The sequence below is a fragment of the Marmota flaviventris genome, chromosome 4 (genome assembly GCF_047511675.1).
Source record: "Marmota flaviventris isolate mMarFla1 chromosome 4, mMarFla1.hap1, whole genome shotgun sequence".
NCBI lineage: Eukaryota > Metazoa > Chordata > Mammalia > Rodentia > Sciuridae > Marmota > Marmota flaviventris.
In genome coordinates this window covers 53012314-53040308 of record NC_092501.1, presented here as the reverse complement: position 1 = coordinate 53040308, position 27995 = coordinate 53012314, and the positions used below count along the sequence as shown (strand labels likewise).

Below are 27995 nucleotides of genomic sequence, written 5' to 3'. Positions count from 1 at the left end.
AAATGGGCAAATGATTTGAGTAGACATTTCTCCAAAGAAGATAGACCTCGGGATGGCTTCATGGCATCATGAAGATGCTCAGCATTATTAATCATTAGAGAATGCGAATCAAAAGCACAATGAGGATCCACTCCACATCACCTAGGATGGCTAAAATAAAACACACAGGCATTGACAAGTGTAGGTCAAGGACATGAAGAAACTGGAACTTCACATACTGCTGGAGGGACTGCAAGATAGCTAAAAGGCGGGTGATACTTCACTCTCCCCCAAACCTGAGGACTGTATTCTAATTCAGCCTTCATTGGTTTTACTTCATCCCATCTGAGTCTCGCCCTCTAACTTCTTCTACTATCTTCACCCTTTGCTGTAGCCAGAAAGCCAGCCCACAGCCACTGATGTCCCTAGAACACAAGAACTCTGTAATTAAAGACAGATCAAAGACGGATACATTTTGTAAACCACACACTTTGTAAGCTCTCCACAAATGTAAACTGCTATCTTTTGCCTTTTCCTTCCACTTGAAAATGGCTCTTTCTCTTGCCACATCCAAAGTGGTAGAGCTTTCAAAGTTAAGTTCGGCCTTCTCCTCCCACCCCAGTTCTGGGGGCTCCAGACTGCAGGGCAGGTAGAAGACTTTTCGCTCTAAATTCTGGGGGTCTCACTACAAAATCAGTACCACATTATGATCTGGCCCAAACTTCTCTGTGCACATTCTTTTGTCTGCATCCCTGTCAAACACCTGCTGGGCTTTCTAAATAGTGAAATCATCAGTGTTTTACTTATGTTAAACCCTTAATCTTTTTTGGCTTTACTCATTAAAGCAATATTCATCCTTGTGATGTGGGTGGCTATTGGTCTTTTCCTTTTCCTAATGGTCATATGTTGTTTTATGTGTGTGTGTGCAGGGACTGTCTCTGGAAGCATACACAATAAATTGATACCAATGGTTGTGCCTGAAAAGAGGAATTGAGAATCTGGGAGAAAATGGCACCATAAATCTTTCTGCTGTGCTTGATTTTTTTTTTAATGCATCGTGCATGCATTGCTTGTATTTAATAATAAACAATTTAAAGTACGAATTCACTTTTTTGTGGTGTTACTGATTGAACTCAAGGGCATTTGACCGTTGAGCCACATCCCCAGCCCTATTTTGTATTTTATTTAGAGACAGAGTTGTTGAGCAACTCACTTTTCACTGAGGCTGGCTTTGAACTTGTGATCCTCCTGTCTCAGTCTCCTGAGCCACTGGGATTACAGGCACAGTTTGGCTTTACTTATTTTATGCACACACACACACACACACACACACATATATATTTTTCAGTTGTTGACAGATACCTTTATTTTATTTATTTTATGTGGTGCTGAGGATTGAACCTAGTGCCTCTCACATGCTAGGCAAATGCTCTGCCAACGGAGCTACAACTCCAGCCCACAATTGCACTTTTGGGGGCTATAAATGGATAGGAAGCGGAAGTTGGCTTAATGAAAGTAGTGTTGATTGACAACCCCCCCCCACACACACGTTGATTGACAAATAAACATACACATTGATTGACACACACACGTTGACTGACTGACAGACAGACAGACACACACACACACACACACACACACACACACACACACACACACACACGAAAGTCCTCCTCGTCTTCCTTCGCCAGGCTCAGTAACGCTTCACACAGACTCCCTCAACCCACTTCCCTCAGGCCCAAGTTAAGCCCCGCCCTCTAACCCCGCCCCGCAGGTCCCGCCCTGCATCTACGTCACCTCCGGCCGACAAGCTTTCCCCGAACTCCCTCTGGCTCCCGCCTTCGCCCGCTTCCGGTCGTCGTCGTCGCCGCTGCTGCCGCTGCTGCTGCTGCTGAGGCTGCAGGCGGAGGCCAGAGGACCGGGCGGCGGCGGCGGCGGCGGCTGAGAGGGCGGCGGCGGGAGCGGAGCGGGACGAGAGAGCGAGGGAAAGCGACCGAGGAGGTAGCGCAGCGCGCCTTGCCGCCCGCCTGAGCAGCCGGAGCCTTCCGGGCCCGCCGCCGCCGCCGCCGCCGCCCGCTGCCCGCCCGCGGACAAAGCCTAGAGCCCGCGCCCAGAGCCATGTCCTCGTCCGCCGGCAGCGGCCACCAGCCCAGCCAGAGCCGCGCCATCCCTACCCGCACCGTGCCCATTAGCGACGCCGCGCAGCTACCTCATGACTATTGCACCACGCCCGGGGGGACGCTCTTCTCCACCACGCCGGGAGGTGAGACCGCGTCCCCTGCAGCTCCTCTGCGTGCCCGCGCCGCCCCCGGGATCCCGCTCGCGGCTTCGGGACCCTGCACTTTGCCTTCTGGCTGGCGCGCGACTCGAGTCTGCGCGCGCCTGCTCACCCGCCCACCCGGGAACGTGGCTCGAGCGTCTCAGAGAATGCCCCGGTTCCCGCTCGGTGGCAGTTTGACGAACTCGACCCAGTTTCTCTCCCCTTCGCCTCCTTCCCAGGCGGATTCGGCCGCGCGTGGCACTCTGCGTTACCTTCCCCTCCTGCAGTTAGTGCTCGTTAATGCTTGACTTCGCGGGTGTCCCCCTGGCCTTCCTAGAAAGGAAGTTAGAGAGCGGGATTCAGTTCTGGGACCCTTCGGTGACATGTTTTGCTGTTTTTAAAAACGTCAGGAGGAGGCTGGAATGCAGAGTCCCGAAGCCTCGCCCAGTGTTATCCTGCTTTGACAGCATTGTTTACCTTGTTGGACGAGGCCCCACGGGTGGGGGAGTCCCCAGGCCGCGAGGAAAGTGTGATACAATAATGCTCAAGCCATAGCCAAGGGGAAGGAGGTGAGAATGGTGGAACGCTGGCAGCCTTAAGGGTAGAGTTTCCGAGTCGCCGCCTTTGGAGATGGATTGAAGGGGGGCTTTTTGTCAAGCAGGACACCCTGGTCAAGTGAGGTTGCCTGATCCTGGGGAATGGGCTTGTAGAAAGAGGCGATGCACAGGGAGGTTCCTGGCATTGCTTTTCAAAGGAGGACGAGGAACTGTTTACAAGCAACAGTGGGGTAGAGGTGAAGCTTGTTGAATTGGTCACGGGAGAAGGGAGCTCAAAGGTTGTCTGTCTCTTGCCAGGGCTGTTCTCCAAAGGCAAAAGACTGGAACCAGGCTTCCTTTTAAGTTTAGATCTTTGCCTTCTTTTAGTGACCAGGCAGTCATCCCCTTGTAGACAGAGGGTGGGGACTTCGCTGGCAGCCCCTGCGGTCTACAGGATCTCTGGCCTTCTTTTTGTGGGCAGGGATGGCAAGTTGTACTACAACCAATCCCTGAATCCGTTGCACAATGGCAAGCTTGTAGAGTAAGGGAACTGCCTTGCCAACACCAAGGAATTTAAATCTAGGAGAGAGAGTTACTGTGGATAGATCTATGGATAGGAAGTGGAAGTTGACTCAAGGAAAGTAGTGTTGATTGACAAATAAACACACATGCACATAAAAGTCTTCCTCATCCTCCCTCCCTTGGCTCAGTAATGCCGAGAGATCCGTGCTGTGCTTCCAGCAGTTCAGAACACGTGTTACTATAACAACACCACCAGCTATGATTTTTATTTGGAGAAGAGACTAAACTTTTAGCTATATATTAATTTTCCCTGAAGGAAGAGCCACAGAGGGAACCCCTTTTGCCATATTTCAAAAGCTAAACTGTTGTACTTTCAAAACAAGGGCTTTAAAGATAGAAGTCTGTCTCATAGTCTGGATTAGTTCCTAAAATGCTTGGGAAGATTTCTGCCAGAAATACTGATCCATTTACCCTCCCAACACACTATCACTATTGCTTGATCAAATATCACTTAACTTGCCTCCACACAGCTTATATGCATACTTTTGTTTTACATTTAAATACTTGTTATTGGCTCATCTGTAAAGCTGAGTTTGTATTTACTGGTAGATCCGCATGCACGAAGTGATCTTTTTTTGGATACACAAGCGCTCATTTAATACTTAACAGAATACAATATCACTGCAGTTGGGTTTAATCACTATTTTAACAGTTAACTTAGTGCTGATTAGTTGTGCTTGTGTAGTACTTGAAGTTTTTCTCCTTTGGAGATTTTCTGACCTCTGATGATTTGTTTCCTCTCTCTTGCTACACCCTTCTTCTCCCTCTTACCATGTAATTTTATTTCCCAGAAGCAGAGTGAAGTTATTATTTGGTCACCTCTAGACTCCCAAACTAACGTGGATGCATATCTTCAGTGAGTTTTGTGTGCTTAGTGCAGTGTTTTGCACAAAACCGAACAATACTCAAAAGTAGGAAATGCAGTTGCTCTGAATGGACTTAAAATCCTGATTTGGAGAGATAGGAGGTGCAGATAAGATTTTTAGTCAAGTGCTGGTTTACATTTAGACAAATGAGAGTCAGTAGGCTTATATTAGAAATCTAGGCTAGGTATGGTGGCACATGCCTATAATCCCAGCCATTCAGGAGGCTGAGGCAGGAAGGTTGCAAGTTCAAGGCCAACCTCAGCAACTTAGTGAGGACCTAAGCAACTTAGCAAGACCCATTTTCAAAAAAAGGACTGGGGATGTAGCTCACTGGTCAAGTATCAGTAGGTTCAGTCTCCAGTAGAAAGAAAATAATGGGGGGAGTACTTTTCCTGTCTCAAACTTCTGGAAACCTGGAGTGGATAACAGTTGATGAGCTGTATGCCTTAGATGATCAGACTAGGCAGATGTGTTTACAACAATGCCAACTTTGTATTTCTCAATCCCTTTGAGAGTCCTTTATTCATTGGATATCACAGGATATCCTACTCTGGAAGTTTCTCAAAATTGCTTTCCTGTGGTTTGGGAAATGAGAGGAGGGTGAAAATACATTTGCCATAACATCTTGGATTTCTTGTATTGCTAAAAGAGTGCCTGAAAAAATATTCATTATTAAAAAGGGGAAATTTTTTTTGTCCTATCTGCTGGATTCATGTGGTAGAGCGCATGCAGCAGGCCCTAGATCCAAGTGCCAACACCACAAATAAGTGAATAGATTGTAGATAATATTCAGTTCTTGCATTGGGAGGATGCTTCTATCTTTGATGGAAGGTAAGAGTTAGCTTCAGTTTGTATGTGTGTGTTGTTGAAGATTAAACACAGGGTGTTGAGCCTGCTAGGCAGTTGCTCTCGCACTGAGCTAACCCCAAGCCCTACCTAGCTTCACTTTTATAACATTGGTTAGCCAGAAGGAACTTAATGGCTTTGTTTTATATTTGAGAGAAACTGAAACCCAAAGAAACCCAAATTGGCTGTATCATACAGCCAATTAACCTAGGTGGGTAGTCTCAAATTTAGTACACTGGCTACTATTCCAATTTTTTCTTCCACTATATGTGGCGCTGAGGGTCGAACCCAGTGCCTCACACATGCTAGGCAAGTGCTCTGCCACTGTCCCACAACCCCAACCCCTCACAAACAATTTAAGAGACTATTCTGTCTCTGGAATACTAGCTAATGTGATTTTGCTACTTTATTATTCTTTTCCTAGGCATGGAACTGTGACTTGGGAGAGTTGTGCTCTGGGGAATGAACAGACACTAGACCTCTTTTAGCCTTTCTTCTTCATATATAGCATCCTCATCAGCTATAGAAAATAATGCTCTAATGAACAACCAAAGGTCACTAACTGATGGTCTGAAATCTTGTTTGTGCTATAACTCTTCCTTTCTTGCCTTCTGGTTCCTTTCTTCTGCCCTTGGTTCACTGGGGGAAAATTACCTGAAGGCCACTGGAAGAATTGGTAAAGGAGAAGCGGGAAGAAGGGGAAAATAATTCACTTGGAGCGAGCTATATAAAAAATTTGTATTTTGGGAGAGACCTCCTTAATCTGGTTTCTTTCTTGGGATGAATGAGTCATACTCTATAGATATGGGGAAGGAGGACCAATTTCTGATGTTGTCACAGCATTTCTTATTGGGTGACTTCAGGCTGAGTATATTCTAGGCCAATAACTTCCGAGCCAACAGAGTGTTTATTTAACTCTGTAACTTCAGTTCTTAACAAGAGGACTGCATTATTACCTGTGAGAAGTACATGGAAAACATAATGAAGAGTATTCATCTCACTTTGCCTTGTTGTTAAAGAAGATACCATTTACTCACCTCAGAATTATCACAGATTAATGTGTTGTCATTCTGTAGGAGATTCAGCTTTGGTCTCATACGTCAGCTGCCAAAGTATATATCGAAGATGTCCTTCAGCTTTTATGTTGGATGTGTTGTTGTTTTCTGGGGCGGGAGAACTAAATTACAGTCCCAGAGAAGGCAGCAGTCCTCATCCTCAGGGCAGTGTGCCATGTGGAAGAAGCACCTCTGCCTGACCGAAGTCAGATAATCTGAGTATGATGAGGGGAGACAGCTCCTATGGGTAGATAGATAATGCAGCATACATGGCAGACCTTCATGTACTTCCCTGCTGCTCCCCCAAAGACTCCTGTGCAAAATAGGAAGGAAAGTGATATATCTACACTGGCAACACCAAGGTTATTAAGGAGAGAGATTTTTGTTGTTGTTTTTAGTTGTAGATGGACACAATACCTTTATTTTATTTTGTGTGTGTGTGTGTGGTGCCAGGGATTGAACCCAGTGCCTCACACATGCTAGGCAAGCACTCTGGCACTGAGTCACAACCCTGCCCCAAGGAGAGAACTTTTTGAGAATTTGTCTTAAAAGTAGTTGCAGGGGTGGGTATTGGGGACCAAAATTAGGGGTGCTTTACCATTGAGTTGCATTGCATCTCCAGTCCTCTTTATTTATATATATTATTTATTTTTTTGTTTGTTTATTTATTTATATTTAAGATGGACACAATATCTTTTTTATTTTATTTGTTTATTTTTTATATGGTGCTGAGGATCGAACCCAGTACCTCACATGTGCAAGGCAAGTGCTCTACCGCTAAGCTATAACCTCAGCCCCTTTATTTATTTATATTTTTAAGGTTTTTTTTTTTTTAAGTTTTATTGGCATATGATTTTTTTTTAACTTTATTTATTTTTTTATGTGGTGCTGAGGATCAAACCCAGTGCCTCCAGCCCTATTTTTAAGTTTTGAGACAAGTTCTCACTAACTGGCTGAGGCTGGCCTTGAACTTGCAATCCTCCTGCCTCAGCCTCCAGAGTTGCTGGGATTACAGATGTGCACCACCTGGATGAGTTGTGGATGTCCATCCATTAAGAGAGGAAAGGATCCTGCACAGGGCAGTTTTTTGGTGAATAGCAGGATTTGTTCTTGGCTCCCAAGTTGTAAGGTGAGCAAATTAATGTTTAGAAGATTTTTGCTGTTCTATTTATAGTAGCTCTATTTATAGTTGAGACTGGCAGTAAGTAGGTAAGGCCTAGACTACTATTTCCAGATATATTCAATATTTTACTTTGCTTTTTGCAGGCCCCTTAAAATCTATATGTTCTGTCAGGCAAGGAGGCTGAGGCAGGAAGATCACAAGTTCAAAGCCAGCCCCAGCAAAAAGTGAGGTGCTAAGCAACTCATTGAGACTCTAAATAAAATACAAAATAGGGCTGGGGATGTGGCTTAATGGGTAAGTGCCTCTTGAGTTTAATCCCTGGTACCATCATCACCACCCCACCCTGCAAAACAAAACAAAAAACCTGTATGTTTCTTAATATTCAGCAACTATCTACGCCTGGTGTGCCCAGTATTTAAAGATCCCCTTTACCTGGTTCTCAGACCACAGCTTGAAGCTAAAAGCTCAGAAATTTTGAATATTTACATCTAAATAAATAATTGTTTAGATCTCTAGGATAAACACCTTGACAAACAATTTGTTTCATTATGTAGTTTTAAAAAGAAAAACCTCACTAAGCAAGGATAAATTGGAAAAAACATTTCAGTTTTTGTTATTCCTTGAAATTTTCTAAATCCAAGATCATGTCATCTGTGAATAAATATAGTTTTTTCTTATTAATCTGGATGCCTTTTAATTGTCCTGGCTAGTATCTTCAGAATGTGTCACATCTAGTACCATAGTAGACACATATGAATAGATGTGACATGGAGTAAAACATAGAGAATGGGTTCTTTGCCTTATTCTTGATCTTAGGGGAAAGCAGCCAGCCTTTCATCATTAAGTAAGCTGTTACTGGGGGCTTTTTGTTTTTGCATGACTAGGAATTGAACTCAGGACCTTGTATATACTAGGCAAGTGCCCTACCACTTAGCTACATCCTCAATCCTTCGTGAGAATTGAGACAGGTCTTGCTAAATTGTGCAGGTTGATCTCAAACTTTCAATCCTCCTGTCTCAGCTTCCCAAGTAGCTGAGATTGCAGGTATATACTACCATACCCAATTTTACTGTGGTTTTTCATAAATCTACTTTATTGGGTTGAGGAAATTCTTTCTAGTCCTGTTTATTGGATGATTTTAATCATAAAAAGGTGTTGCAGTGCTGGGAAAAGAATCCTGGGCCTTGTGCCTGCTAAGTAAGCTCTTCACCATTGAGCTATACCCCAGCCTCCCAATTTTTTCTTCTATTGAAATGATCATGTGTGTTTTGTGTCTTTTTCCATTGCTGTGTATTACATTAATTGATTCTCACATTTTGAATTGGTTGCATTCCTTAGATAAAATCTTAATTGGTTTTGGTATATAATACTTTTTATATGTTGCTAAATTCAGTTTGCTTAATTCTGGGGATTGTACCCAGAGATTTTCTACCACTGAGCTTCATCGCCAGCCATTATTTATTTTTTTATGCTTTTTTTTTTTATTTTTTGAGACAGAATCTCTCTCAAGTTGCTGTGACTAGCTTTGAACTTGGAATCCACTGCCTCAATATCTGGAGTAGCTGGGATTACAGGCAGTTGCCACCACTCCTGGTTTGGTTGTGGACTTTGGAGTCTGTATTCATAAAGCCTATTGGCCTGTACTTTTCTTTTGATATGTTTGGTGTTGGTATTAAGGTAATACCACACTTTATTTTTGTTGTTTTTCAAAATGCCCTTCTGTTAGGAACTTTAGATAGGGCGAGGAGAAGGGAGGAGGCATGAGGGGTAGGAAAGACGGTGGAGTGAGATGGACATCATAACCCCAAGTACATGTATGAGGACACAAATGGTGTGACTCTACTTTGTGTACAACCAGAGACATGAAAAATTGTGCTCTATATGTGTACTATGAATTGAAATGCATTCTGCTGTCATATATAACAAATTAGAATAAATACATAAATCTAAAAAAAAAACTGGAAAAAAATGCCCTCTGTTTATAGCAGAAGTACTGACTATTGTTTACTGGTGAAGATAGACAATTGGCTATAGATTCTCAACTACTTATCTGAAAGTGTGAGACTTGGGATTCTTCTTTAAATGTCCTGGTTAATCATTAGGGCCTCAGAGGAGCTGCTTTTAACACCAGAGATTGATTGTTTGTTGTTGGGCTGTTCCTACATTGGAAGGAAATTGCTCTCTTATTTAGTAAATTCTTTTGGCACCAGGTAAAAACATAACCTAGAACTGTGACATCTCTAGGATTAGTATAAGCTCCTTCTATGGGTAAAAGTGGAAGATACTTTTTAAAAAAAGAAGTAGTAGTAGTTTTGGAAAGGAAAGAAAGCAATAGTAGGAATGAAAGCCAGGTTTGAATCCTAAAGTGTTTTCTCCATACCATTAGCAGTGATTGTTAATTAATTACTAGCATTACAGTGACTTGAAAACATCTGTGAAATTGAATCCAAAGAATTGATCCAAGATGCAGTCTACATATTTAGCCTATATTTTCTTGTAATCAGAGCCAGGCATTTCTGGAGAGAAAATTTATTTCCAGGTGTACAAGCCCAAAGAGCAGTGGGGTATTTGATATACTTCATTTTGACTCAGATTTCCTGATGGTTGAGATAGACTTAAAGTCGGTAGGCGTTTATTTAAGGGTGGATGGTGTCATATTACCATTTTGGACCTGGTACCTAGCCCTCAGCATCTGATTCAACTCATTTTGAAACCTAAATTCAAGTAAACCAGATTTGTCTAGAGTACCTGTGTTGTTTGTATTGTGTCATGATACCTTTGTCACTGTGTGACCTTTTGCAAATACTTTTAACTTCTCTGGATGTGTTTTTTCATCTGTAAAATGAGAGACTTCCCCCAGATCCTCTGTAAGTTCTTTTCTAACGCTGGACCTTTTGAATAGAAAATCATTTGATCAGCTTCTCTTTTAGCCTAGAGTGTGTTCTATTGTGGAGGTGGCCTAAGTGATTGGGCAGAGTCCATTCTTTTTTTTTTTAATTATTATTTTTTTAGTTTTAGTTGGACACAATACCTTTATTTATTTATTTTTATGTGGTGCTGAGGATCGAACCCAGGGCCTCGAACATGCTAGGCAAGCGCTCTACCGCTGAGCCGCAATCCCAGCCCCAGAGTCCATTCTTAAACATTAATATCTTGGAAATCTTGCTCCCAATTATTGAATCTTGAAATTAATCAAGGGATAATTAGATAGATATTTCACAAACCTTGGGTGCCTTCCATTTGCCATAGTGTTTAGCCATATTGTTAAAAGGCCCTGAGGCTTCTAGTTGGGTCTTTTGTTGATGTAAAAATTGTCTCTATTAATCTTACTAGTACTTTAGGGATTTGATGGTTTTGCATGCCTAATGTGGTTCAGCCACTACCAGTCTCCCTGGAGGATATTGAGACTCGCAGCTTTTAGTTTCCTTTGATAGAGCTTTTCAGGAGTCTATTCATCCAGAACCTTCACAAACAACAATGTTTAAGGCCTGGGGTTGTAGCTCAGTGATAGAGAGCTCGCCTTGCACATGAGAGGCACTGGGTTGGATCCTCAGCACCACATAAAAATAAAGTAAAGGTGTTATGTCTATCTGCAACTAAAAAAATGTTTTTTTAAAAAAGAACAATGTTTAAAATTGAAGTTTGGGGCTGGGATTGTGGCTCAGCAGTAGAGCACTCGCCTAGCAGGTAAGAGGCCCTGGGTTCGATCCTCAGCACCACATAAAAATAAATAAAGATATTGTGTCCAACTATAACTAAAAAATAAATATTTAAAAAAATTAAAATAAAATAAAATTGAAGTTTGATCATGGATATTCTCTAAACCAGTCAAACACAGACCTTGTTATCATCACCTTTCTAAATAGAAGGAGTAAAACTCTTTATAGTCCTTTCTGTATTTTTACTTCTTATTTTCCCTGTTTATTATGGGGGTGGGTGGTACTTGTCAAGTGCTTTGTTGTTGTTGTTTTTAAATTCAGTTTTTCGTGGTCTCTGCTGCCCTAGCAGTATTGTTCTCTTGGTTTATAAAATAAGTGGCAAGCATTTTTGTTTCAATTCCTTATAATTCTTTTAGCATTGTCACTGATCTTTTAAAGTGTATTTTATGGTGGTAAATGTATGTAGCATAAAATTTACCTTTTTAAGTGTGTAGTTCATTGGCAGTAAGTGCATTCACAGTGCTCTTATAATCATTACCTACCATTATCCCTTTCCAGAACTTTTTTCATCCTAAGTGGTGTCTTACTATGGAAGATGAGGATTTTAGTTGACATATTTACTCTTTCCTTGGAGGTGGAAAAAAATATACATATATGTACATACATACATATATACACATACGCACACTCTTCTGTGTACTTTTTACCTTCCATCCTCCCAATTTCTTAAACCCATTCTGGTTAATATTTATTAAATGTGGATAAATATTAAACATATGTGATTGGCGTTGTTAGTTTTCTGTCCAACATCTATTTCCTCTTCCATGCTGTCATAAATTCCCTGATTTCCTAAGTGGCAGTTTGCCAAGAGCAGGGATATAACCATGACTTCTCTAAGCTAGTCATGGCTTCCACGGTGTTAGATCTGGTGGGCATCTGACCCAGTTCTGGCCAAATGGGATGTAGGGGGAAATCTGCTAGAGGTTTTATGAGATTTTGCTTTCTGCTGAAAAAAGTCCCATGAGGAAAGCCCATTCAACTCCACCATCCTCTATTATTATATGAAAACAGGACCATCTCAGCCTTAGAGGATTTTGTTACTGGCTTATTCAAGCTGTGCAATTTAGGCAAGTTACTTAACACCCGCTCCCACCCCCCAAAAGCTGTCCATTTGTATAAAAGGATGCTTCATTTTGGAAGCAGCCTTGGTTAAACAGAATTGGATGGTAGAGGACCCAGTGAAAGTCTAGTAACAACTACCCTGTAAGTTAATCAGGATACTGTGGACTTTCTGTGCTTTTTTCCCAACATTTCTTAGATATATATAGCTTGATATATGGATTAATTATTATTTAATCTATGATGCTTGGTTTTGAAAGAGGCCCTTAGGCTTGAATGACCTGTTTCTGTATCAGCCATCTTGGCAAGTATCATTTCAGCTCTCATTGGCCTTGTTGTTTTCTACCATTTGAGAATCATTCGTTTTTAGATCAAAAGGGAGTGCATTTTTTTCTCCTCTCTATTCTTCATTAAAGGGACTCTATTTTGCTCCTGATTTTTCCTAGTAATATCAGCTCTAGAGAATGTGGTGGGATCAAGGTAGTATAGAGTTATCCTAAAATCTGGTCACTAGGGGATGAAAAAAATTATATCTATAAATGCTCATATTTGTTCTGAAATTTAAACATGAAGACTAAGTAATATATGCACATTTTATAAACAAAACAGCATAGAAGCACATAAAATGCCACCAGGTGGCTGGGGACGTAGCTCAGCAGTAGAGCAGTTGCCTAATGTATGGGCAAAGCCCATACATTCATTCCCCAGCACCACCAAAAAAAAAAAAAAAAATTGCCAGTGAACTACCATTTTCAACATTTTCTGTTTATAATGTTTGTTTAGTTACCACGGTTGCTATAAATAATATACCATAATTTCTAATACTAGACAATAGTACTGACTCCTTATTAGAAAAGACAAGGAATTTAGGGTATTTTATTGCTTTCTACCTTTCATTTCCTGTTTTCTTATCTATGCTGGAGATGGAACCCAGGACCTCATATATGCTAAGCCAGTGCTCTATCATTGAACTACATCCCCAGCCCCAACTACCAATTTTTGTAGTTGAATTTTGTTTTTTGTAGTTACCTCTGAAATTCCAAATAATAATAGGTTTGAGATAAAAATATAGTTAAACTCTGTCTCAATCTGTCAACCTTAGTCCTCCATTATCCTGGAACAGTTTGATTGTAAAAATTGAAAATCAGTAAATTGTGTTTTTTACGCCTTTCCAATTTAAGAACAAGGAGTATGATTGTTTTCATAGAAAAGGAAATGCATCCAGGTTGCACATGTAATCCCAGCTGCTTGGGAGGCTAAGGAAGGAGAATCACGAGTTTGAGGCTAGCCTGAGCAACTTATATAGCTCAGTGGTAGAATACCTCTGAGTTCAATCCCCAGTAATGCAGAAAAGGAAAAAAGAAATTACAATAATGTATTATTGTATAATTACAATAATGTATTATGTATCATCATCCAGAAATAACAAATGATTAAAGTGATAGAGCTACTAATTATCTGGAGTTGGTCACTACCCAGCATGTACACAAATCAAAGCAAAGCATCCCACTCTACCTCATGTATATGTACAAATATATGTCGGAGGGAAAAAGTACAGATTTTCCTCAATTAACAATGTGGTTACATCTTGATTAACATATTGTAAGTTGAAAATAATCACAGGTTGAAAATGTATATAATACACTAACCTACAAACCTCATAGCTTAGCAGTATAGTACAGAAAATCCAGTTACTTACCCTCTTGATTGTGTACCTGACTGAGAACTGTAGCTAGCTGCCACTGCCTAATATCATAGGTGTCATGCTAGATATTGCTAGACCAGGAAAAGATAAAAATTAGAAGTATGGGTTCTACTGAATTTTTATAGACTTTTTTTTTTCCTTTCTGTTTATATGCTTATTTATACTGGGGATTGAACCCAAGGGAACTCTCCCACTGAACTATACCCCAGCCCTTTTTTTTTTGAGAGAGGGTCTCATTAAGTTGATGATATGGCCTCACACTTGTGATCCTCCTTCCTCAGCCTCCTAAGTTCCTGGGATCACAGGTCTGTGCACCACTGTTTATGGATGAATTATATATGAATTGTATCTCTATAAAACTTTTTTTGGGGCTGGGCATGTGGCTCAAGCGGTAACGTGCTCGCCTGGCATGCGCGGGGCGCTGGGTTCAATCCTCAGCACCACATAAAAATAAAATAAAGATGTGTCCACCGAAAACTGAAAAATAAATATTAAAAAGTTCTCTCTCTCTCTCTCTTTAAAATAATTTTTTTTTTTTTTTTTTGGTGGTGCTGCTGGGGATTGAACCCAGAGCTTTGTGCATGCAATTGAGCTATATCCCCAGCCCAGTAAAACTATTTTTTAAACCTTGTATTTTATCAGGTCTGCCTGGTTTTTCTTTTTTCTTTTAATATTTTATTTTTTAGTTATAGTTGGACACAATACCTTTATTTTGTTTATTTTTATGTGGTGCTGAAGATCGAACCCAGGGCCTTGTACATGCTAGGCAAGCACTCTACTGCTGAGCCACAACCCTAGCCAGATCATGGTTTTTCAAACTTTCTCTCATAACTCACACATTAAGGCATAATTCCTACTACCTATGCCATAGTTGGTTCAGTTCTTTACTACATATAATTTAGAAATATTGCTTCTGTCCTGTGCCTCCTCACTGTATTTTCCAAACTGGGTAGCAGTATAAAAGTACTGCAGAAGTTAGAATGATCTTGTTTCAAATTGCAGGTTGAATGTGAAAGCTCACCTTTCTGAAATCTAGTCATGAACAAGAGTTAGTTGAGGGCTGGGGATGAAGCTCAGTTGGTAGAGTGCTTGCCCTGCGTGAAAAAGGCCCTGGGTTTGATTCCCAGCACTAAAAAAAAAAAAAAGAGAGAGAGAGAGTGTAGATGACACACAGGTGTGCAAGGTCCATCCACTAAAGCCCCTTCCCTGTTCTTGGAAATCTGTCAGGCCCTCTCTCATCATGTTTGCCATGATTTTGCATATCATTCTAATAAGCCAATTGCTGATTTCCAAACCCTAATAGATTAGAATCCATTTAGAATGGGTGTAAATGGTGTGCAATGGACTGAATCCTATCTCCCAAAATTTGCATGTTGAAGCCCTAACTCCCAATGTGATGATATTAAGGGATCTATGATGGTATTAGGGACCCTGGGAAAGGTAATCAGGTTTAGATATGATTATGATGGGTTTAGTGTCCTTATAAGTAGAAAAACCTGAGAGATTGCTCATCTGTCATGTGAGAACACCCTTCACCAGAAACTACCTATGCTGGCACCTTAATTTTGGACATCTAGACTCCAAAACTGTGAGATAATAAATTTTGGTTGTTTGAATCATTCAGTCTGATATTTTGGTATGGCAGCCTGAGCTGACTGAAACATGGGGGGAAGAACATCTCATAGTTTTATTCTTTTTATTATAATATGACAGGAGTATTCTTATTTTTCTGCTTGAGAATCTAAAGGTCTCTGTTAGGCAATAGTGTTTTTTCTTTCTTTCTTTTTTTTTAATTGGTACATTATAATTCTACCTAATAGTGGAACCTTTTATTACATTTGATACATACACATAATATAACAATATAATTTGGTCAGCTTTATTTCCTAGTACCTTCCCTCCCCCTGGTCCCTTTCTGTTTACATGAGGTCCCACACACGTGTGTGTGTGTGTGTTTTGTTTTTTTTTTTTTTTCCTCTTTTCTCCCTAGCTTCTACATCTAAGAGAAAACATATGACCCTTGATTTTCTGAGCTTGTCTTATTTTGCTAACCTAATGCTCTCAATTTCCATCCATTTTCCTGCAAATGACATAATTTCATTCTTCTTGGTGGCTGAATAAAACTTCATTTTGTGTGTGTCTGTGGGTCATTTTTTTATCTATTCATCCATTGACAGACACCTAGGCTTTTCCATAATGTGGCCATTGTGAATCATGCTACTGTAAACATGTAGCACTGTTAAATGCTCACACCAGTTCTTTAGGGCAGATACCAACGAATGATATAGCTGGGTCATATGGTGGCTTCATTCCCAATCTTTTAAGGAATCTCCATGCTGGTTTCCATAGTGATTGTATTATTTTTACAGTCCCACCAACAGTGTTAAAAATGTCCCTTTTTTCTTATATCCTCTTTAGCATTTATTATTACTTATATTCTTGATGGCTACCATTCTAACTGGAGCAAGATGAAATCTTGGTGTAGTTTTGGTTTGCATTTCCCTAATTGCTAAAAATGTTAATTTCTTTTGAGAAGAAATTGCTCATTTTTTGATAGGGTTATGTGGGGGGGGGGGTGGTAAGTTTTTTGAGTTCTTTATATATTCTGGATATTAATCCTCTATCAGAAAAGTCACTAGCAAGGATTTTCTCCCATTCTGTAGGTTTTCTTTTCACACTCATTTCCTTTGCTGTGCAGAAGCTTTTTAATTTGATATCATTGCATTTGTTACTTCTTGGTATTATTTCCTGAGCTCTAGGAGTCCTGTTGAGGAAGTCATTGTGCCAGTAGTAATTTAGGTTCTGCTTCTTTAAACTGAATAGCTTTGTAAGGTAATTTTACTTCAACATATAATATTGCCTTTAATTTGGATGCCTAAACCCTGAAAGCATCACCCTCCACACTTAAGCCTAATGTAAGCAGGGTAGCCACAGTCTATTACTTGCCTTTGTTACTTAGAGTTGAGAGAGATGCTGGGCTACCACTTCCTTTTTCCACTGTCAACCCCTTTAGCAGACGTCACTAAGGATCACCACATTCTTTCTTCCTGAGCCAGCTGAGGTCGTAGAATCAGCAACAGAGCTTCACACATCTACTTTGGGCCTACATCAGACATCTCTAATTGTTGCTTAGTTTTGTATCTTATTTATGGTCATTAGTAACTTGAGAAGACCATGACTAAAAGAATGGATAGTACTCTGAGGTATGATTTATGAAATTGTATAAATTTCAGGTGTACAGGTTCATGATTTTATGTGTATATATTGTGAAATGATAACCACAATCAAGTTTAACACATCTATTATCTCATATAATTACCTTTTTTAGTATATGGTAAGAACATTTAAGATCTACTCTCAGCAGAATTCAAGCTTTTAATACAGTATTGTTAAGTATAGTCACCATGCTGTACATTTAGATCCCCAGAACTTAAACTTGTAACTGAAAGTTTGTACCCTTTGACCATCTTTTCCCCATTTCCCCTGTCCTGGCATCTACGTCTACTCTTTTTGTTGTTGTTGTTGTTTTTTTTTAATATTTTTTAGTTGTAGATGGACACAATACCTTTACTTATTTATCTTTATGTGGTACTGAGGATCAAACCCAGTGCCGCACCCATGCTAGGCGAGTGTTCTACCACTGAGCCACAACCCCAGCCCCGAGTCTACTCTTTATGAATTGTACTTTTTTTAGGTACTACATACAAGTGAGATTATAGAATATTTGTTTCTGTCTTATTTCACTCAGAAGATTCATCTGCCATCAAGGTTTATCCATGTAGTCACAAGTGGCAAGATTTCCTTTTTATGGCTGAATAATATTCCTCTGTATAAGTGTGTGTACATGTACATTTCATTATTATTACTATTATTTGCAGTTCTAGGTATTGAACCCAGGTCCTCCTCATTGCCAGGCAAATGATCTACCACTGAGTCACACACCCAGCTACACCACATTTTCTTTATCCAGTCACTTAATTGACAGATATTTAAGTTGTGTCCATGTCTTGGCTAGGCTGTAATGAACATGGATATATAGGCATCTCTGAGCTACTGATTTCATTTCCTTAGAATAGATATCCCAAAGTGATATTGGAGGATTATATGGAAGTTGTTTCTACTTTGGTGATAGCTCACTGGGATTTTTGATTTGTGTTTCCTGATGGTTAGTGATGTTGAGTTCCTTTTTAGGTACCTGATATTCGCTTGTAAACAGCAGGTTTTCATAACTATCGGGTAAAGTGTGCTTTTCAGAACTGTTGTTGTTTGTAAAACATTCAGGTACTTCTTACCAGCAAGCCAATTGTTTTGTGGAATAGAGTTCTACTGTGGGGAGGATGTCAGTCTTTGGAAAAAGCCTTTGACCTAAAGGTGGCTGTCTGTTTTTCCCACATATTTATTTATTCATTTAAAAACTTGTTTTGGACATTTTAATGTTAGGATGCAGATGAGATATTTATAAATAAGACATTGCTTTGTCATCAAGAATGTAAACTACAGAGAGAGGTCAATAGATGTACAGGAGTCTGTCCTAAGTGAAGTGTTTGTGCAAGCTAAGAGAAAGAATGGTTAAAAGAAGGGGAGAAAATATGGCTTAACAGAGGAAGTGGTGTTGAGCAGAAAAGAAGAAAAATATCTTCTTATTGTGTGGGTGTAGCAGTATGGTTTGTTTCCCACACAGACATCTTTATTAATAATGGGTCCTGTTTACCTCTGTTGAAGGATGTGCAGGAGTTTCCTGCCAGAAGAGGAAGAAAAGGCATTCCAGATGCCAGTGAAGCCTGTTCACAGGTTGGGAAGTTAGAATTTTGACTTGAATTATAAAACCCTTAAAGATTAGAATTAAGTGGAATTCAAACCAAATCCCTTAGTGTTATATGTTGGTAGCCCCTTAATTTATTTCAAATTCTTTTCAACCCTGTTTTCCAGGAACTCGAATCATTTATGATAGGAAGTTTCTTTTGGATCGTCGCAATTCTCCCATGGCTCAGACCCCACCCTGCCATCTGCCCAATATCCCAGGAGTCACTAGCCCTGGCACCTTAATTGAAGACTCCAAAGTAGAAGTAAACAATTTGAACAACTTGAACAATCATGACAGGAAGCATACAGTTGGTAAGGGATGCCAGTGTTGGGTACCAAGGGGGTGGCTCTAGGAATTTTTATGTCAGTTTTCTGTAGGTTGAAAAATGTTGATACAACAGGTATAATGATATTTAATAGATATATGTCTCTGAAGTCCTCTCACCTCCCAAAGTTTATTGAACTGCTTCGGAAGCCCTGAGTTCCAAATTATGATCAAATCTCATTGGTGGGTGGAAAACAATCCAGAGTCAGGGCATGGTTAACCCAAAGTTGACTCTTGGAACCATACCTGAAGGACTGCCTGGCCGAGGCTTTATCGGGCCAGGGATGAACACCCCGCCCTCCCATACACACATACACACACACACACATACACACACACACACTCACATACAGAGAGGATGTCAGAGCTCCCATTTCCATCGTCTTTAGAGAATAGACCTTTTTCTTTAGAAGAAAGATATCTTCTAATTATGTGGGTGTAGCAGTATGGTTTGTTTCCCACACAGACAGACACCTTTATTAATAATGGGTCCTCTTTTTACCTCTGTAGAAGCAGAATAATGATGTAGAAATGGCCAGCTCTTGAGTAAACCTCAGGGGTTGCACTTTGATCCCCCCAGTACTGGGGATCAAACCAGGGCCTCACACATGCTAGGCATACTACAGTACCACTGAGCTACATCCCCACCCCTTATTAGTTTTGAGACAGGGTCTTGCTAAGTTGCCATGATTAACCTTCAACTTGCCTACTGCCTCTGTCTCCTGAGTCTCTGGGATTACAGGTGTGCAGGTGTGCGCCACTCTGCCTGGCCTTCACATGGGTGTTTTTGTTTTTGTTTTTTGGAGCGTGGGGGAGGGGGTACTGGGGATTGAGCTCAGGGTCACTTGGCCACTGAACCACATCGCCAACCCTATTTTGTATTTAATATTTAGAGACAGGGTCTCATTGAATTGCTTTAGCACCTTGCCTTTGCTGAGGCTGGCTTTGAACTCAAAATCCTCTTGTCTCAGCTCCCGAGTCCCTGGGATTATAGGCATGTGCCACTGTGCCCAGTTCACTTTGGTTTTTAATGAACAAAGTCTCAATACATAGAAGGTCTCAAGTTCAAAGCTTCCAGAAGAGGGTGCTGACTTGATCTCTGGCAGAGAGCTCCTAGAAGCTGCTATGTTGTGAACTATGGACAAGGGTATTCTGGGAAAGTTCACTCGTGTTCTTTTTCCATTTTCTCTTCCCCACAAGTGATGTGATTTTTTTTTTTTTTTAATTCCATATAAAAAAGGCCAGCCAAGGGCTGAGGGTATAGCTCAGTGGTAGACCACTTGCATAGCATGTGCAAAGCCTTGAATTCGACCCCCAGCACCACAAAAACAAATGAACTGAAAATTAAAAGTATTAGGCAAAGCAAAGTAAAACAGAATGAGTGCTTTAAAGTAGCAGAGAGTGGGATTGTTTGAATTATTTTCTTGACCCTTGTGTATAGGAAATGATATTTAAAAGTGTTTTGCTTTTCTTTTTGTGCTAAACTTTGTGTTTCTTCATCCTACCCAGGGGATGATGCTCAGTTTGAGATGGATATCTGACTTCCCTGTGAGGAGGAGAAGAAAAGCAGCAACACCAATGCCTATTGTGTACCTGATCTGGCTGTAGGATCAACAGTGAAGAGACACAGAGGCAGCACCAGCATCCCCAATGCATCTCCACCTCTCCCTCCTCCTCTGTGCCAAATGATGGGAAGATGAGATTCATCTGACCATTTCTCCTCCCTTTCCTATCCCTGCCCAGTTAGATTAGCTTGAAGGCCCTTGGGGTGTTTCCTTAGAACTAAGCGGTCCATAGAGGAAAACTAACTGTGGCTTCACTGGTCATTTCTCTATTGGAACCACTCTCCACTTCAGATTTATTCCAAATCAAGTCTCACTCTACCAGCTGGGATTTCTGGGATACAGAGATTTGGCTGGTTGATCATTATTTGTGTTCTTTTCTTTGTCTCTCTTCCTTGAATCCTACTTGTTTAGTGCTGGGTTTGGGGTCTTTAGATCCAGAATGGGGAAATTACAAAAAGAGGGCTGCTTTCTCTTTTGAGTTTGCGTTGTTTGTCCTTAGGGACAGTTTGTACAACTCTGGTAGCAGTACCCCGTGACGCTATTCTGAAGTCTACTTCCCCTCTTTCCTCTGGGAGGAGTATCTTCTGTCTTTGGTATTATAGTTCGTCTTCCCATTCCTTTACTTAGTGCAAATAAATTTGTGCAGATACTTTTAATCTTTACCACTAAAGGGGGAGTCCTTGGTAACCAGGTGTACTTTACCATTCTTCTGCCATTCCTCCCTGCTTGAATCTTGTTCCTGGCAGAGTTCTCTGAATTGTGAGATCTCCACGTGATTTTTTTCTGCTCCCAGAGCAGGTTCATAAGAAGGAATTGAGGCACTTTGGTCTCCACATGGTGGGTAAGGACTAATCCTAGTATTCTGCCAGATAATGCCTAAGAATGACCTCTGAAGACTGTTGAACCATTTCAGTACCCAGTTTTAGTAGTCAGCTGTTTAAAAATCCAATCAACATTGTGATATTTGTTGTCTCAGATTTCAGTTTCTTCTATTTTGAGTTTAAAGTTGACTTTCAGAATGTTCTTAGAAAAGAACTACATATTTTTCCTGTTTGGATCTGCTTTGTTTGGCTGCTGGGATAAATAAGCATGGGCTTAAAAATGTGTTCCTTTTTTTTTTTTAACCATTCCCATCATACTCTGAATTTTCACTTCCCTTCCTTCCCTCACTTCCCTCCTTCCCTCCCTCCCCCCTCCCTCCTTCCCTTTCCTCTACCAGGCCATCTTTCAAATATACATCAAAGATACCTCAAGTGTTGGTATCTGATAATATCTGGCACTCCTCTTAAATGAGGAGTGACCTTTTATTTTTAAGAGGACTACAGACCTATTTTTAGATATGTTTTCAGTACAATTTTGAACAGCAACTTTTTAACTAAACATCTTCCAGTGTTAGGAAGGTAAGAAATGTCCATAGTCTGCTGTTCCATGTCACCATCCTTTGTTTCCCCAGTTTTTCTGAACTCTTTCCTTCCCCCTTAAGTTTTGGGTGTGTGTGTTTGGAATTTGTTGTGAGTGGTTTATAAAACTGGACCATTCTGCCTTGCTGTGGCTTGTTCAGGAAAGCCTTGTTCTTTTCCTTACCCCTCCCCTGACTTGTTGTCACCCCCCCTTCCCCCCACCCCCACTCTCCTGGTACTATTGACTGGCACAGTAATCCTAGGGTGCCTCCCTCAAAAGATTGGTCCCTCCATCCCCTAAGAGGAAGGCAAGTAAAGTAGCCACTGGTATCCTGGGAATTTGTGGTTGGATTGGGCACCCTGAGCTCTCTTAAGAGACCAGATCCCAGGGTGGAAGTAACGGTTCCATTGACTAGGAAAGAAAGCTGTTTTTCTTTTGAACTATGAAAAGACCCTACTTGTGAAGACCTTTTAGAAAGAAGAGAAGAAGTATATCTGCGGAACTTTGTTCTGTTTTCTGCTACAAAAATGTGAATAGTTCAAAGAGTAAAAATCTTTTTTAATGATTGATGTCTCAGGAATAAGCTGGATCTCCAGTGTTTTGGGGATGCTTTGAGTCAAATTGATAATCAGAAAAGTATTTTTGTTTGTTTGTTTGTTTAATGTATCCCTGTTCTGATTTTAATTAAACTCCAAATTTCGCTTTACATAGTCTTAGAAAAACTTAAATTGCACTGTCATTTACGTAAGAAGCTTGCTCAGGACCTATTTGTACCTAGAGTTTGGTTCTTTGGGAGTGAAGCTTTTTATTCTTCATATGCTGGTGGTGGCATCCTGTGGAATCTGACTCCAGCTGGCAGCAAGCAGGTGTCAGTGAGCAGAAGAGTATGTTTTTCTTGATTTTATTGTTGCCTCCGAAAACTTGGGCTCCTCACTCGCCCACAACAGGAAATGGATTTAAAACATGACCATTTGAATAGTACCAAAATACCATTTGCCCCTTTCTCTCCATCTTGGGGAATCTCGGCACATGACCCTTAATCAGAGGATATGTTTCTAGAATTTCTTGGGAGCGTCTCCTGTGTCATGCAGGAGCTGCCCAGTCCCTTGACCTTTTCCTACTAGAACCTCCTCACTGCTTGGAGTATTTCTTTCCTGGAGGCTACCATTACTAAACATACTCTGATCTCCATAAACCAGCATGGCAAAAATAATTGCACAAGACAACAGATAAACTTCCAGTAGATGGCATCTTTATGTCATGCCTCATAGAATCACTTTCAGAGCAAGCCAGAATCTAATACATAGTTTAGCTCTGGGTGTTTAGAAGGAACCTCCCAGATGAAGCCCTAAGTGAATATTATTCCTGACTTTCTCTTGGGGAGGAAACACCATAAGTTACTATCTGAATGAGAGTTCTTTAAATCTTAGAACTATTTATACTTTTTATTTTATGAGGAAACCATGTTTCTATACTTCTGGGACAATCAATCTTCATGACAAATGACCGAGACAGACATATACTGTTATGGTTTTGCCTTCTTTACAGAAGCAAAGGGTTCCCCAGCTCTCATATTCTGTATTTGGTGTATCATTCATGAGAGCACAGGAGTAGAAACTAGCTGGCTTCTAGGTGTTGGGCTTCCAGGCCAAGTTTTTTCCTATCTGTATTAGTTTTCTGGCTATATAAGAAATTGCCTCCAAATTTAATAATATAGCAAATGTTATCAGTTCTGTAGGGTAGGGGTTTGGGTGTAGTTTAGCGTAGTGGTTCTAGCACAGGTCTTATGGAGTTGCAGGCAAGATCTGCACAGGGCTTGCTGTCATCTGGAGCTAGGCAAACACTACCTACTGAGCTGCATCCTCAACCTGAGAATCCACTTTCAAATTCCATCTTTGTAACTGTTGGGCAGGCTGCCTCAGTTTTCTTCCCGTGTGGATCTCTGCAGAGCAGCACAAGTGTCTTCATACCATGATGCCTGGCTTCTCCCTGACATTAGAGGGAGGCAGGGAAAGAGAAAATTGTGGTACCCTTAAACCACACTCCCAACAGAAGATGAAACCAGGGCTGGGGATATGGCTCAGTTGGTAGTGTGCTCGCCTTGCATGCACAAGGCCCTGGGTTCGATCCCCAGCACCACAAAAAAACAAAAACAGGTCAACAGGGAGGTAGGTTTAATCTAAGTGAACTATATTGCTACCAAAAACAATTCTCTAAAGTATGTATCACCAAGCTAGGGTAAGACAAACCTTCTTCTATTCGCCAAAGCTACCTGATGGCTTTGAGAGAGGTAGCAAGAAATGGCATTTCCCAGGAGAACTGTAATATATGTACACCCGTCTGACTACTAGCTGCTCAAGGATGCTTATGTGCAAAGCTTAGATTTGGTCTCTAAGACTCATTAACCACTTTACTTTCTTTTAGCCAGTAATTGATGGAAGGAATTGGGGCCTTCCAGCTAAACCACTAAAGCTGTCTTAATTAAAATGGGGATTGTCAAGCAAAGGGGTAAATCTGAATTAGATGTTAGGTTATAGAACCGAAGACAGGAAAGATTCAGGATGAAACAGATGATAGTGTCAGGAAGCCAGGTCCCTACATGAGTCAGTGTATGATACTTGTTATCTTCAGCTACACCAGCTTGCAGGCTTGAGTTAGTTCTCTCACCCAAGAAGCACCTTCACTTTACCAGGGAACACCTGAGAATGACAGCCATCTTTCTGTGCTTGATTGCCCTGTTAAGCTTATGTGTAGGTAGCTCTGTATGCTCATTTTGTCCTGGGCTTCTTGATGTCATTGTGTTCTTAAAACGAAGCAGTTTTCTTTTTCACCCTCAAGAGAAACCTAGAGGCCATTTGTCAGTCAACACATTCCTGGTGAATGTCTACTGTGGGTTTCTGGCACTTGTTCCCAGCCAAGTCTTTAGCAATTTCAGACATCTTAAAAGATGCAAATTATTGTTTGGATTTACACTGAGCTCCTGAGCATTTCCTTTTCTGTAGCTGTGCTTGCTTTAGCCTGTACTTGAATAAGAAGCCTTGTTGCTGAGGCAGCCATAAGCAAAGTACAGGGCTCATCTCTGAAGCACCTTCCATTGATTTTGGTTTTCCTGCTGATTTGGAGTGGAGTAAAAGTAAGTGGTCTTTTATTTATTTATTGGCTCTTTTGGAACTCTCAGGCTTTATCCCACATTCCATCAGAATTCAGCTAGGATTGTGGGGTTTTCCCCCTAGTCCTTCCTGAAGCCAGAGAAGGAGAGTCCCTGCTTTGATCCAAGGTAACCGATGTAAAGGGCTCACATTGGTAGCAATGTCCCAGAGATGGGATCTCTTTCCCTGCTATTCATTGTGGATGCCAGCTTCTGGAAGCTGGGATATGGCCCTTTGCATTTTCCTCAAGAGAAGGCCTCACTCGCTGGTTCAAGACTGTCCCTCCTTGGCATGTTTTTTGGACTATAGGTATGTAGAAGCAATTTAATAATCTGCGAAGCCCAATCACTTCCCAATCATTTAGCGTTTGTTATAAAGAATATTGTTTCTCTGGGAGCAATACCTGTCAGAAATTTGAAGGGGGAGTAGTTACCCCATTGTTCCTTTCCTCTCAGATTTTAATTAGAGATGAAATTGGGGTTTGGTTTGGTTTTGTCACTGTACTGGGAATTGAATCCAGGGCTGTCCAGCATACTAGGCAAGTGCTCTGCCACTGAGCTACCTTCCTAGCTCTTGATATCAGGTCTTGAGGCAGGTGGGTCACAATTCAGAGTACTTATACTTTAGGGACATCCTGTGTTCTGGTTACTGTTTCCTGTTTTAGTAGTAGAGTTTCCTTGAGGCTAACTCACAGAAATTTCTAACTAAAGACTTTAAGGGTGATTGCTATGTACTCGTTTTTTCAGTTAATCATTCATAACACCTTTCCCACCTTCTGGAATTTACACTGATTTCTTTAGGCTAGTCCTGGAAGTTGATACCTTTTGACAAAGCTTAGATTGAGCAGAAAGTTGTTTGAGTCCCTGTTCAAATGGTCTTTGGTTTCTCTCTGCTTGTTCACCTTTGCCCGTGGCCCTGGCAGACCATGCTGAGCTGAAACCTTTGCCAGGGAATTTAAACTCTTCCTCTGCCACCTTTCCAAGGTGGGAGGCTGGCAGAGAGATTCTACAGTGCTTGATAATCACTTGACCATGCTGAAATTTCCAAAGGGAGCTCTTTCCGGTGCTTAAAACCAAATTCCAGGACATTAAACTTAAAGGGAATTCCAGGAATCCAGCACAGCATGTTCATTCTTGTTGCTGTGTTCCTCTTCAGCTGAGTCTTTAAGAAAAACAAAAGGCCCAGGCCAAGAGCAGTTCTTACTGGGAAGCAGGGGAGTGGGGGAGGAACACTAGTTTGAGCTAAGGGGCCAGTTGGGCCAACCATCCTACTCCTTCCTGGTGTCTGATCCAAATCACCAAGTCCCTTGCACCAGTGCCTTGCCTTTTACCTGCAGACGAGCCCCCTTTTTCCACCGGGGTGAGGAGACCTCCACAACCCCAGGGTAAACCTTAAAGAAAGTGTTTAGAAGAGCCGCGAGGATGCTCATGTATTCTGGTGTCCATTTTAAGCATCTTTTTAAAATATTTTGTATAAAAAGCTTCCCTGTCTAGTACCACCAGTTCCAACCACATCAAATGGAAAAGCAGAGACTGCCAGCACTTTTCTTGGTCTTCCTGTCCTCTCCCTTGATGTGTTTGTTGTCCCCTCACCCCTCCCATCCATTCACTGTCGGGATGGTTAACGGAGGGCACCATGCAGTTCTGAGGCAGTCCTGTGTGATTCCATGACCAGTTTTTGTTTTTAACTGTTCTTCCAAATCAGCAGGTGTTTGGAAATTAGCGGGGGGAAAATCAATTCTCACCAATGGTTGCTGTTACAGTTAAATCAATAAAGATCTTGAGTATCAATGTGGAGTCTTGTGCTGAAGGTTGAACCCAGGCCGTTGAACTTGCTAAGCATACACTTTACCCCTGAGCTACTCCCTGCACACACCCAGCCTCAATTTGGTGTTTTAGTTTTTTCAAAGTTTCAGGTGAACTGTTGAGGGTTATTTCACATCTGTGGAGTCTTCGCTGATGGGGCAGAGAGTGGAAGTAGTTGGCAATTTTGTGTACATCATCCCTGAGGAGGCCCACATGCCTTTCCCTCTCTCTGAAGGGCTGTTTCTGGCCCTTGGGAGCCTTCATTAGACAAGTGCATGTCTGGTGTCTTAAACCAAAGTGTGCTGCATGAGCATCAGACTCCTGCTGTTAAACCAGCAAGTCCCCAAATTAATACTAAAAAAAGAATCGTCCTCTCATATTTTACAGTCTGTGAACAGAGCCCACATGACCTTAAGTTTTCCTGTAGGAAAATTATTATGTGGGCTCTGTTCACAGACTGTAAAAGGTCCAGTTTTATTTCCAGTGCAGAGGTTAAGGGCAGAGGCCTTGGAGTTGGGTAATTTCATTTCCAACGTTGCTGCTGGGAGCTGAGTCGCCTCCATACAGCAAGATTCAAGTCTTGTCCCTTGGTTTTCTCTGGAGTGAAGAAAGTTTTTCAAATGTGAAAGGGGGGTGGGGGTTCTAGATTGTCATGAGGCTTGGGTAGGATCATGGAGCACACTTAACCTGGTTGCAGATACAGAAAGTTCAGGATAAACAGTTCTTGTTAAAGAACTCAAGCCCAGCTCTGTTGGCCTGCACACCCAGAAGCTAGCTGTTCAGCTGGGTCTCCGTTCCCTCCATGCGCAGGTGTGGGAGTGGAGCAAATTTGACCACTGAACAGGCACCCAGGCTGGGTGCAGTAGTGCACACTTGTAATCCCAGCCTGGCTCCTGTCTAAAGAAAGGAGAACAAAAAAACCTCTGTAAGGGAAGATGGGGACAAAATAACCTGGAAAGCGCTTCCAGACATCCTGTGCTCTGCCCTAAAGGCAATTAGGACAGAAGGATAGGGTCTTATTGATAAAAAGGGAGGTTTTTCAGGTGGAGATAGCTCTTGGTTATGGTGCCATCTAGAGGCAACAGCCACTTCCTTGCCTGTGATTCCATGTTTCTGCTGCCCTCTTAAAATTTGTCTGTTTTTACCCCCTGCCAGCTATGAATAGTAATGCATCCATTTTTTTCCCCTTAGAACTTGACTTGGTACTGCTGAAGGAA

At 41.3% G+C, this 27995-nt stretch overlaps 2 protein-coding genes across 5 annotated transcripts in view; one reads left to right on the top strand and one right to left on the bottom strand.

The window, feature by feature from the left end:
* Positions 1–2995, bottom strand: part of Lrrc20 (leucine rich repeat containing 20) — a 101537-nt gene extending 98542 nt beyond the window's left edge. For 2 of the 4 annotated variants that reach the window (XM_071611201.1, XM_071611202.1), the window contains exons 1-2: positions 2717–2995; positions 2512–2572 (exon numbers count right to left, since the gene is read on the bottom strand). The gene's annotated coding sequence lies outside the window, so the exon portion shown is untranslated. Of the gene's footprint in view, positions 1–2369; positions 2480–2511; positions 2623–2716 lie in introns of those variants that run through there. The other 2 variants (XM_071611203.1, XM_071611205.1) reach the window with 2 other exon arrangements.
* On the top strand, positions 1831–26763 carry Eif4ebp2 (eukaryotic translation initiation factor 4E binding protein 2). The gene is made up of 3 exons (XM_027931333.2): positions 1831–2242; positions 18660–18845; positions 20368–26763. Exons 1-3 carry the CDS (start codon positions 2098–2100, stop codon positions 20397–20399), a joined length of 363 nt encoding a protein of 120 aa, XP_027787134.1. The 5' UTR covers positions 1831–2097; the 3' UTR covers positions 20400–26763.
* The last annotated feature ends 1232 nt before the right edge of the window (positions 26764–27995 follow it).

Coding starts and splice junctions, on each gene's coding strand:
- Eif4ebp2 (XM_027931333.2), top strand. CDS start 2,098: ATGTCCTCGTCCGCCGGCAGCGGCCACCAGCCCAGCCAGAGCCGCGCC. Junction 2,243..18,659: donor CTTCTCCACCACGCCGGGAG/GTGAGACCGCGT, acceptor CCTGTTTTCCAG/GAACTCGAATCATTTATGAT. Junction 18,846..20,367: donor TGACAGGAAGCATACAGTTG/GTAAGGGATGCC, acceptor CATCCTACCCAG/GGGATGATGCTCAGTTTGAG.